This window comes from Anastrepha ludens, chromosome 3 (genome assembly GCF_028408465.1).
Source record: "Anastrepha ludens isolate Willacy chromosome 3, idAnaLude1.1, whole genome shotgun sequence".
In the NCBI taxonomy this organism is placed as follows: Eukaryota; Metazoa; Arthropoda; class Insecta; order Diptera; family Tephritidae; genus Anastrepha; species Anastrepha ludens.
Genome location: NC_071499.1, coordinates 70,589,255 through 70,601,869, shown reverse-complemented (window position 1 = coordinate 70,601,869; position 12,615 = coordinate 70,589,255). Strand labels below are relative to the sequence as shown.

At 34.4% G+C, this 12,615-nt stretch overlaps 1 protein-coding gene across 1 annotated transcript in view; it reads right to left on the bottom strand.

Annotated features, from left to right (window-relative positions):
- Positions 1-12,615, bottom strand: part of LOC128857545 (uncharacterized) — a 66,749-nt gene that overhangs the window by 14,604 nt on the left and 39,530 nt on the right. The window contains exon 2 of the mRNA XM_054093297.1: positions 10,871-11,140. Coding sequence (XP_053949272.1) covers positions 10,871-11,038 — 168 coding nt within the window. The 5' untranslated portion in view covers positions 11,039-11,140. The remainder of the gene's footprint in view (positions 1-10,870; positions 11,141-12,615) is intronic.

Below are 12,615 nucleotides of genomic sequence, written 5' to 3'. Positions count from 1 at the left end.
TATTTCTATCAAACCATTCGAAAGGAAAAAATGCACCCAAAACAGGCCTCTAGTCATGGTTTTTTGCCTCTGGTAACTTTTAAAAACATTTAAGAATGAAACGGAACGCACCTAATAAAAAAAAAAGCAAACGTCAACTGTCACATGACAATCAAAATTTGGTCAAGGTTATGTTATGTGTTTTGTTCTAACGGTGCATATAATTATCAAGTTTTTTTATGGTTTTGTCCAAAGAAGTCGTACAAAATATTTACTATGCATAGAAATAGGGTAAGTAATTCGGAAACTGCTATTATTTGTGAAGAAAACATGTAAAATATTACTAAAATAACGTCAAATAGGTATGGTGTAAATTTACATCATTATGCAGTATTGTCATCTGTGAAGTATGGAGAAATTTTGGTTCACATAATTCCAGTTTGTTTACCAATTTTTTTGTTCTTTCAGAATATTTTGACAGATAAAGCCATAGAAGAATATCTAACACAGCTGGAGGATGGTTGGCTGTCGGAAGACGGAATGGAGGCTGAAGATTCTGACGATGATAACTTACCAGATCCTCACTATACAAGAGACGAACCTCTAAGTATATTAGATGATGTAAATGATGATGAAGACTGGCAGGATGTTAATGAAAATGACTCTCCTCTTGTTGAAGAAATGGTGGAAGAACAAGAAAGCCAAAGCAGAGTTCCTTGTGGTGCTATTTTCAGCACATTATTGGACAAAAGAAAACTGATTTGGAAAAAGAGAAACATGGAATTTGATGAGGATAAAATTACATTCTTAGGCAGGTCAGCCTTTCCTATAGAAATATCCCAGCTTGAAACTCCATACCAATGTTTCAAATATTTTTTGGATGATGATTTTATTCAGAAAATTGTTGATCAAACTAATTTATATATCATGCAAAAAGATACCAACAGCAAAATAACTTATACTGCGTTAGATATCAAGAAGTTTTTTGGGATATTATTATTCATGTCTGTGCAAAGATTTCCAAATACCAGATCATATTGGTCTCCTGCCTTTGGTTATGGTCCAGTTTTATCCACTATGCCAGTCAACAAATTTGAAAGAATGAAGCTCTCATTGCACTTTCAAAATAATGATGATCACAAACCTGTTGTCTGTACCACGAGGAAGTCATGTCGAAAGAACATCTACATTTGATGGTGTTGATATGTCTTGTGTCACCTGGAAAGACAACAAAATGGTGACACTTTTATCAACATATGTGGGGTCAACACCAGTATCTAGTGTCACTAGGTATGACAAGGCAAAGAAGGAAAAGGTTGAAATTCCATGTCCAAAAATTGTTTTAGAATACAACAAACATATGGGGGGAGTTGATTTAATGGACAGTTTTTTGGGGAGGTTCCATATTCCTTTGAGGTCGAAAAATGGTATTTACGCATATTCTTTCATCTATTTGATCTTACAGTCATAAATTCTTGGATTATTTACAAAAAAAATGCAATCATTCGAAATATATCAAAAAAGGATATGCTTTCCATGGGACAATTTCGTAATGAATTAGCTCAAGTTTTGTGCTCAATAGGATCCAACACAGAGGTCAGAAGAGGACGTCCTAGTTCCAGCTTTGTGGAAAATGAAATCCAGGCAAAAAAGAAGAGAGGACCTGCAGTTGTTCCTCCACCAAAAGACCTAAGAATGGATGGCAGTGACCATTGGCCACAAGTTGGCATTTCTCTGCGATGCAAATACCCACATTGTAAAGGCTATTCAACAATAAGCTGTATCAAATGTAAGGTTAACTTATGCCTGAACAAAAACAATAACTGTTTTGTTCATTTTCACCAAAATTGAAGGTATAAATGAAAGGTATTAGTGACTTAATTTATTATTTCAATTTTGTACTAAGTTCATATGTTCATTCTGCATAATGATGGAAGTTTACATCAAACCATTTTTAATAAAAAAAAAAAACTTCTATAAATCAAAGATTTTTTTAATTATTTTTCCCATTACCTAGAGGTCTAATAGCATGTGTATGTTTTTTTTTACAAAGAAATATTAAATTATGCAATGAAGGGTTAAAGTTTATGCAAAACATAATTTGGCAAATGCTATAAAATGAGTAACGAAAAGTCAAAGACTGGTTTTGAGCGGCTTTTTTTACGATTATTTTCTTTTTTTTCTTTGTTTACTCGTTTACTTGCATTTATGTCAGCGTAATTTGCAACTTATTCTTTTTCGGCAAACCATGCTTCGTTTAAATCAACAGTAACTGTTTCGTAGACTGTCCACTTGTGTGTAGGAGTTTAGCGGTAGCCCGGCATCGCATCATAAAATATTGCATAATACTCGCATATATTTTATAACGTCTGTGAGATCGCACATGCTTATGGGTGTGTGCATGCGCGTATTTGAATCGTATGTTATGACCAAATGTTGTTGTGCCAATGCAGTTGTTGTAAATATACTTGTAATTCATCTACTCGCAGCGCTCTCTCTCGCAGCACAACATTCACTCGCCACTCGCCATTCGCCTTTTACCACTACAACCTCTCCTCGTTTGCCCCTTTCTGCAAAGCCTACAAAGGCGTACGTCTGCTTCTCTTTGTTTTACTTTCTATTTTACTTTGTGGCTTTTTACTTTTTCGCTTTCGTTTCTCTGTTTGTTGGCATAGGTCGTTTTTGAAGGCGATTACAGCATTGGTCACTTCTGTGCGCGCATACATACATACATACATGCATGCCTTCACTTCATTATGAGTGTGGGTTTTTTATTTATATTTTTATAGCGCTTTATCTCTGCCACTTCATTAGTTAGTGTGAGAAATGTGTTAGTTTTTCAATGTTAAATTAAAAATTTAAATTCAAAGACATTCAAGTCAGTAGCTTTTTTTCTTGTTTTTAGGTATGTCTTTTTCCAATATTTTTTTAACTTCAATATTAGGCGACCGTCAAGGTCGTGCGTGCCCATTTCGTTTTTTGTTGTTTTACATATTATTTATACCTACAATTTTTCGCTCTTTTCAGTTTGTCATATATTTTTGAATAGTCCATATTTGTTTTCGTTGTTGTTGTTGTGTATTGCATTTTTGTCCAACAAGTGTTAATGACTTTTGTGATTGATGTTCGTCTATGATTCAATGATTTGTATTATTTTAGGGTATAGGCATACATGAACGTGACTTTCATATCTGCACTTAGTTAACTAACTATTTCATTTATGAAACTACCATAAATTAATAGATTTACTGGGGAATATTTCACTGATTATGAAATAAATATGACTCAAAAATATTTCTGTATACAGATGTCATAGAAACCTTTATTTGACTTGACCAAATTTATTTCCTTATAATATTATACACATTTTTTTAGTTATTTAGACTTTTATATTTACATTTGTTTGCTCAATTTGTACTTTCGAAAATTGCAGATCACTGTGACATAAATTATAATTAACAGCCTTTCATCTCATCTACTTGTTAGTAAATTTCAACAGCTTTCTGAGTGTCGCTGCAAATGGGAGAGGCGCCTAACCTATTCAGACCAAAATGGCACTAAATTCAGAGTTTTATGAAAACATCTGAAATATTTTTCTCAATTGAGATTATATTAAATTTGTAAAGAATAATGTCGAGCCGCAAAAATGTACTTATCTTGCATAAGCCTTTTGCTGAAACTTAAAAGGACTTGAATCTGCATTTAATAACCTCGAAATTATTAACGTAAAAGGCCAACAAATATTACAAAAAGTTAGGTAAGTAAAAAGATTCGAATAATATAAGAAGGAGCTCCTCTCTGTACAATAGGTATATATTTATAATCGGCCCTTGCAACCTTTTTGGATATTTGGTTAGGTAAGTAAAAAGATTCGAATAATATAAGAAGAGAGGAGCTCGGCTAAATATCCAAAAAGGTTGTAAGGGCCGATTATAAATATATATTGTACAATTTAATAATAGAAGATGTGAAGATGAAGACATAATAATAAAAGAAGGGGCCTTAATTGTTGTTGTCTTATTAGTCAAGATATATGTATTCCATGAATTCTTGAAATAAAAAAAACAACAGTTCTTAACTTATTTTAATATTCAACTATGTGCACTAAAAGCCGATACAAAGGGTATGGGCTAAACTAACATTCGCACAAAATTCTCTATACTAAATTATCGATACCTTTTTGAAACGCAAGCATCATTGCATTAGCCGCATGGACGAAGATATATTAAAAAATATTTGAAACAAGAATTAGCTTTTGTCTAATTTTACATCGGCTCTAATAATCACAGGTTGAAATTAGTTGATCCACATGAAACAAAAAAATGTTTACCATTCATTCATTTTCCATTATTTTCTTTCTTGTCATGATACCTTGAGAGAATATTTCATGGCACTCTAAGAAAAAGTATCGTGCACGAAAGTAAAAATCAACTGAAGTTGTTTATGAAAGAGTTAAGAACTATTTTACTAATATACAGAATTACCTGAAAAGTCATTCTAGACACAGACGGATCTTATTGTATAACCAAATGAATATATTCAAATGCATTATTCTTAGAATATTATACCCTTTTAGATAGCCAAAAAGAGACACTATCTTCTTCTTATAATAGGACTATGAATAAGTTCGTGCGGTTTTTTTTCGAAATTTGAAACTTTATTGACGTAAAATGGTTACAAATTTAATATTCAAAATATTGTCCATCGCTTACTACTACTTTTTCCCATCTTTCTGGCAATTCACGGATTCCCTTTGTGAAAAATTCGGTCGGTTTTGCCGCAATCCACGAATCGATCCATTTTTTGACTTCATCGTAATTACGGAAGTGCTGGTCAGCCAGGCCATGTTGCATCGATCGGAAGAGATAGTAATCGGATGGCGCAAGGTCTGGACTATACAGCGGGTGGGGTAGGACATCCCATTTGAGCGTTTCTAAGTATGTTTTGACCACTTGTGCAACATGTGGCCGAGCATTGTCATGTTGCAAAATAACTTTGTCGTGTCTATCGGCGTATTGCGGCCGTTTTTCTCGCAGTGCTCGGCTCAAACGCATCAATTGTCGTCGGTAGACATCCCCCGTAATCGTTTCATTCGGTTTCAGTAGCTCATAATACACAACACCCAGCTGGTCCCACCAGATACACAGCATAACCTTCAGGCCATGAATATTCTGCGCCGACGTCGATGTTGAAGCATGGCCAGGGTATCCATACGTTGCCCGACGTTTTGGATTGTCGTAATGGACCCACTTTTCATCGCCAGTCACAATTCGATGCAAAAAACCCTTTCTTTTGTGCCGTTGAAGCAGTTGTTCGCATGCCATAAAACGGCGTTCAACGTCTCTTGGCTTCAATTCATACGGCACCCAATGGCCTACCTTTCGGATCATTCCCATGGCTTTTAAACGTTTGGAAATGGTTGATTGATCAACTCCCAAAGTTTTTGCAACCTCTTCTTGCGTTTGAGCCGGATCTTGATCGAGCAATTCCTCCAATTCGGTATCCATGAACTTTGGCGGCGCACCCTCGCGTTCTTCGTCTTCCAAGCCAAAATCACCACTTTTAAAGCGTGCAAACCACTTCTGGCACGTTCGCTCAGATAGAGCATGCTCACCATAAACTTCCACCAAGATACGATGACTTTCGGCTGCTTTTTTCTTCATATTAAAATAATGAAGAAGAATTCCCCGCAAAAACACATTATTTGGCACGAAATTCGACATTTTCAAGAGTGGTAAAAATATTGTTGTTTACGCTTCAAATAAAAAACTTATACTGACGTTTGTGCCTTACGACAGTAGCTCTCCAATGAATGTTTGGAAATGTGGATCGATGGAATAATAATCAAGTTACGCCATCTGTTGTAAAACCGAAACGAACTTATTCATAGTCCTATTATATAAAAATGATTGTTTGTCTGTATGTCATCGAAGAACTCAAAAACTACTGGACCGATTATTATAAAAATTGGTATATATACCTAGGTATTTTTCCACGGAGAAGGTTTGTAGAATATGCTCATTGCTACCACTCGCCAGCAGGTGGCACTGCAGGGCAACAACTTTTGCCCCCTTCAACCGATTTTTTCGAAATAAACAAAATCAGTAAAATGGTTTAGAATGAATTGAATATTTGTGTACTGATTTTTCATTAAAGTTATTTTTCTTAAATTTATTTTAGTTGGTGGCGTAGCAACGCGCGCCAGGTACAGCTAGTTTTCATTATAATTTGCAGATTAGATTCCATTCAAAACCATAATTTTGAGAAGTAAGAAACACTTAGCGAAAAATCGTAATGTATCAAGCAGCCATTTTTAGCTGTCAGGGCTTGGTTCGAATTTTACTGGTGACCTTTTTTAATTTTTTTATTATTTAACTAAAAACAGAAAAAATCAGACTATCTAGACTAACATTTAGAAACAAATGTGGAGCAAGCAGAACTAAAACATTTATTTTTTTAATTTTTAAAGTCGAATATCCCGAAAACGGTAAAGTTTCATTTCATATCATTTCAGCTAACCAAATAAATCAGAAATAACCTAAGTAAAAACATCTTTAACTATATCGAACGACTTTATGCCGTAACCCTGTATATTGAAAATGCTAAGTAGAAAAAACTATTGTAAGTAACGCGAAAAACACTGGTTTTATTAAAAATGTGTGTTTTTAGTAACTATGTATTAGTTACGTCGCTATTTATTGAGTTCCGAAAATCTAAGGATTATTTTCCAAAAATTATCGGAGACTATCGGAATTTTTAATTTCGTGAGAAGCATACGAAGTGGAAGCAGAAATAGGTCCTTTTATAGCAAAAAAAATACAATATTGACTTTAAATTTTGCGCAAATATGGATATATTTGAAGGTTTTTGAAACAAACATTTACTTTCCTTTTAAGTTTTTGCATCGAGCTATTTTCGACATAGCTTAAGTTAATTTATCAGATATATGCACGGTAGAGTAATACCAAATGCGTTTAAAATAACTATTATCTTTTATTTTATTACTAATGAAAAAATTTTCATTTCAAATAAAAAATGCATGTGCATTTAAAACTAGTTCATTTATTATTTTCATTTCGCAAAAAATATTCATTCAGTTTTTTCAAGCTAGTTCATTTCAATATAAAGAATATAGAATAAACTAATCTCGGGATCGTAAAAATTGAAAAATATTTATATCGTTAATGGCTAACATACTTTTTTCCCCCTTGTTCACTCCACTCCACAGAATAGGCACGCGACAAGACTCAGTCTTGCGTTGGTTTCGTTAATCTATTTTGCTTTCTGACACGGTAGGTGATTAGACTGCCGCTGCCAGTGCTAAGTAGTGGGAATACCCACCTGTCGTTGCTTAGGGACAACGCCTTCTTGCTACTTGAAGCGCCATCTGTGTGTCACATTTTTCTGGCAGAAGGATCACACAGATGGTTGTGGACTTCGCTAAATTTAGTGTATCTGCGCTATTAGCGCGATTGCCCGCTTCCTCTTGGAAGGAGACATTGTTGAGGTTGAGGAATGAAATCATAGCTATAGCTAACATACTGATTTGTTTTAAAAACAAAAAACATTCAATTCTGCAAAATCCAAAACGTTAAAAAAAGCGACCACAAATGTAGGCACATCTGTTTCAATGAAATATAAAACAAGATTAATACGCAATTCTAGGTAGCATCCTTCTTCGCAATTAATAAACTATTTTAAATAATTACAAGATTATTTTTGTCATGATGTAGATTATTTAGATTTCTGGCTAGAAGATAGCTCAAGTTATTTCGCAAAATCATGTTTTTAGCTCGAACTTTTTCTTCCAGCCTAAAGAACCACACGTACATACAACATCTTCTGATACATGGATGCAATAAAGAATTTTTTCTGCTAAGTTAATGTCAATTTGTATGCCTGGCATTAAAACCAAAAAATGAACAAAATGCTTCAAAGAAAAAAATTACTGATGATGAACTGAAGTCAGCTATTCCTGCATATTTGAAAGCCTGGATACAATTTTTTTTGTAGCATTATTAAACTGAATTCCATGTTTTAAAATATGAAAAATATGTGGAAATGGTAAAATAATTTCGAATTTAATTTCACACACCTTCATTTTTAATCTGCGAACCTTTGTTTCACCGCTTATCAAGGTATATAATAGTACAAATATTATAGAAATGCTTATAAGTATTATTGCACCACATCCATGAGGAAATTTAGCTAAATAAAATTATTTAAATTAATTTTGTGTGCTGAACTGGAAGCAAAGGCTTTTCTTTACGTGTTCGAAATAAGAGGTATTGAAATCTTTAAAAATAATAGTTACTTAAGGCGGGGCTATTGCTTGAAATCACTCTTTAAATGGCAGAGCATGTACTAGCTTTGCAACTTAGAAATGAGTGTCAGAATATTATTACAATTATCAGTTAGTTGACCTTACTCTTACTCTGGCACTTCAGTCTGGCACTCCTCAAGTAGCACTAAAGCGCCGTGTTGATACCATAATGAGACCTCCAACAGGCAGATATCTACAGAGACCAGAGATGTAGTTATAATGGAGAAGATTGATGGGATTTAGGTTGGCGCACTGCCCCAGGCTGTCGAAGAAGGGGGCACCCAGTGAGCTCAATCGTCCAGCTGCCAGACCTTACTCTTGGTTATGTAAAAAATTTGCGCTATGAATATTAAATTTATGAAACAAGGGTGTATTTATGCTCTGTTAAATAACTATAGCAAAGGGGTTTATTGACGAGTTTGGATAATTACATTATTTCTCATTTAATTTTAGTAACATTTTTATAAAAATACAGTTAATTCTTCTAGAAAAATTAAATAAATCCAAGTTTCAAACTTGGTCCAGGTTACAAAAAAAAATTATACAATAAAAAAATGCTAATAAAAAATTTCAAATATTTTAATCTGAATCTTTTGAAAATTTTAAATACGCTAGATTGTGCCTATTGAGTTTTCGTATAATAAAGTGCAAATTTGAATTGGTTCAAAAATCTTGTTGATTTCTAAAAACATGTTTGTGCATTTTCTCCATGTAATGAATACTCGATATTTTTGCATATGGCAGAAAACCACGCGAGGAACAAAAATTGTTAAAGAACAACATCATTTTTGAGCCTCATAAAATTTACGCCTTACTAACCCAAATATTTCCAAAAATTCTGGTTAAAACGTACGAGATACTGATGAGAATTTGCGTTATTTTTTTTAGTTTTCACAAAGTTTGAAACCAGGATTTATATGGTTTTTGTGAGATAATTGTATAAAAAAGTAAATAAAAGGAAGCCAATGAATTATCAAAACTGGTCGAAAAATCCGTGTGTTATAGTTATTTAATGCAGAGTAGTTGATATTTGTGATAAAGAAAGGACCTGCACCAGGGCAGTGCAGAGCATATCCGGGCCCGGGGGAAAATCCGGGCCCCGGGGGAAAATTGCAAATGCGGGGCCTTTCAAATGATGTCTTATTCATATAAATACGTATAATCTCGAGTCCGGGCCCCTCTGAAAACTCTGGGCCCAGGGGAAAAAGTACCCGATCCCCCCCTCTCGTCGGGCCTGACCTGCACATCTCACAACTATGTGTAAGCAAAACTTTCTGTATTATCTACTAGTCTAACTCAAACGAAAATTGGCATTGTAAGCTAATGATAAGAGAGAATGAAAGTAAAGGTTGCAGAAAACCCATAAAGCAGATGAGATTATTGCAAGGCAATCATAAAGGAAAAGCCATTAACCGAAAACCTGTGAGACACAGAAAAGTAGACGGAGCGAAACCAGCTCATTTCAGGTTACGCTGAATGAACCTTTTAGTCTCTTAATTTTATTAAAAGTCCTGGAAAAGCGGGGCATTTTATATGCTTTATCAAGCTCTCGATATTAACTAGAAAGAAAGAAAGGCTTAACTCGTTGCTTTTGTTATGGAAGCAGGAAGTAATGTTTTTTTTTTTTTTTTTTTTTTTTTTTTTTTTTTTTTTTTTTTTTTTTTTTTTTTTGTTAAATCCCTCTCTCAGCTAACTGTTGAAGATACATCGCCCATGATGTGAATATTATTTGTAACGACTATTCCACGGAGAAAGAATAAATAACCAAGTTTCAACATCAAAAGAGAGCAAAAAATAATTTTTTTACTTTCTGAAAACGTATCCCCTTTTCAACCGCAACTTCCTACTTTCGTGCACCACCTCACTACGATTCCAACTAAGCCAAGTTTTCAATATGCCACAATTGAGATTGAAAAAAATCCAGCAATCAACTTTTCCATCAAACAGTAGATTCAAATTGAGCACAAAATTGAAAGAAAGTAAAATAATAGCCGACTTGTGATTTACACAAAATCTTGAAAGCAAGAAAAACAAAACGAATAACGGCGCGCCAAGCGGTATAACAATGCGAATTAAAGATTTTTGCTTCCTGCAGTGCAAATAAATACCGATCAGTAAATATAGGTGTGTATGTAGCTGTATACTTATGTTTATGTGTAAGTGCCTGTATGTAAACGTTCAATAATAAACTCAACATTTCCTTCTTTAACAATCGCAAGCGCCAAATCCCAAAAAAAATTAAACGCATTTGCCGAAATAACCCCCAACCAAGCAATCTGTTGAACGACGTGCATAAGTGTACGTTTGTATGATACATACAACCAAAATATGTTAGTATGAACGCTTTTGTATACGTAAAAATCACCAAAAAGCAAAGGAGCGTGAAAACTAGTTTTGACTGGCACACAAACTAACGCAAAATGTGCCTTTTGTTGCATGCAGCATCAACATGCTTTTGCCACGAGGTAAATTTATTGCATGATGACGATGCATAACGAATTATTTAAGAGCATTTCTCTGCTTCTTATTGGATTTTTTGCTTATCCGTATTGTTGTATTGTATATTACCTCTGCATTGATGGGATTCAAGTCACTGTTTAATGCATCCGCACTCTCCGCCTCGAGTGAGAGCAGGTCATCGGGTTGACGTTTGACACGGACGGCAGGCAACGTCAGACTCAAGTGACAAATGCCAAGCGCAAGGAGAATACTCAAACTGCATCGCAGCGACTGCATTTTTAAAGCTTCTTTTTTTTTGTTTTTGTTTCTGGGTTATTGCGGATTTACTTTTTTAATTTGCCTTCGGAATGCACAAATAGATGGAGATGAGGGGAAAATCTGAAAGAGAAAGAGATGAAAGTGTTGAAATTTGAGTAAAGCAATTTTATTCATTTTATTGTGTATATTTTTTACAAATAAAATATAATTATAAATAATTTTGAATAGAATAGGGAAGTTACTAGCGATCGAGAATATCGGTCGTGAAGAAATTTGAAGCTATACTTTTTTTACTTACTTATCATTTTCTTAATGCAAATTTGAGCTTGCGTTAAATGCATATGGCTTAGGCTTGTACGTACACAAAATGAAAGTATATAATTAGCATTTTTTATTTTGTGGCACAGGGCTAACAACACATATTTTACTAACAAAAAATATTGATTTAACTCTAAGAATTTAATAAAAATTTGAAGGTGCCGCAAAATGAATTACCCTGTCGCAAGATTTATATTTTTTGTACATCAATCATATTTTGCAATTATGAACTTAACAGCTACAGTACACAAACAGAGAGGTAGAAATGGGGGGCACAATTGCGTTCTGGATATTGTAGCAAGTTAAACTCCTACTTATCCAGAATTGACCCCGACATACCAATCATATGTCCGGCATGTAAAGGCTCCACGCACGACACTAACCACCCTTCCACATGCCCCTTAAAACCCACTCATGTAACACCCCTCTCCCTCTCTCCGTCCCCATTCTGCCGAAACAGCATGCTTCCTGAGCCTACCTTTAGATGAGCCAGACGAAGACGACTGGTAATATACACTGTACTGACAGAGCTTGTATTACTGCTACAACAACAACAATAAGTGGAAAAGTTCAAAATAAAGATTTCCTTTATTCGAAATCATTTTTATTGAATAAAATAAATATTTAAAAAATAAAATAAATATTGAATAAAATAGTTTTTGGCAAACAAAATTGGACGATTAATTTTGCACCACCTAAAACCACCAAAACTGAACCGTACACTTCCAAAGGTTCAAGTAATAAACAACCACTGACTTTAAAATACGGTATTTTTATTAAAAAAAAGAAGAAAAAGAGGAAAAGGGATAAGTTTAAATCACATTAATTCCAACCAGTACCCTCTATTGGTAAAGATGGAGAAATAGAAAGATATTTGCAAGCCATTCTCCTGACTGAATATATGGAGTTTGTTTCTGGATAATCATCGACATTCTCGAAGCCTTGTATAGTAACGCAATCTAAGTGTACGCTTTAGAGGAAAACTCAGCGGTAAATTTACCCTAAACAAAGGCGTTGGACAGGGAAAGCCTCTTATCGCTGCTTTTGTTCTCAATGGGTTCTTAAAACTCACAAATGCAGAGGATCCAGAAGGACTGCAATGGAGGCTAAGCCAGAAAGTGAGTGACCGAAATTACGCTGGCAACATCTGCTTTATGACTCATACATTAGCTGACGCCACTGCAAAACTTCTCCGAATACAAATGAATGCATGCGCGGTCGGTCTAAAAAAAATTCACAAAAACTAAGCTTATGAGAATATAAACAACAAACACATT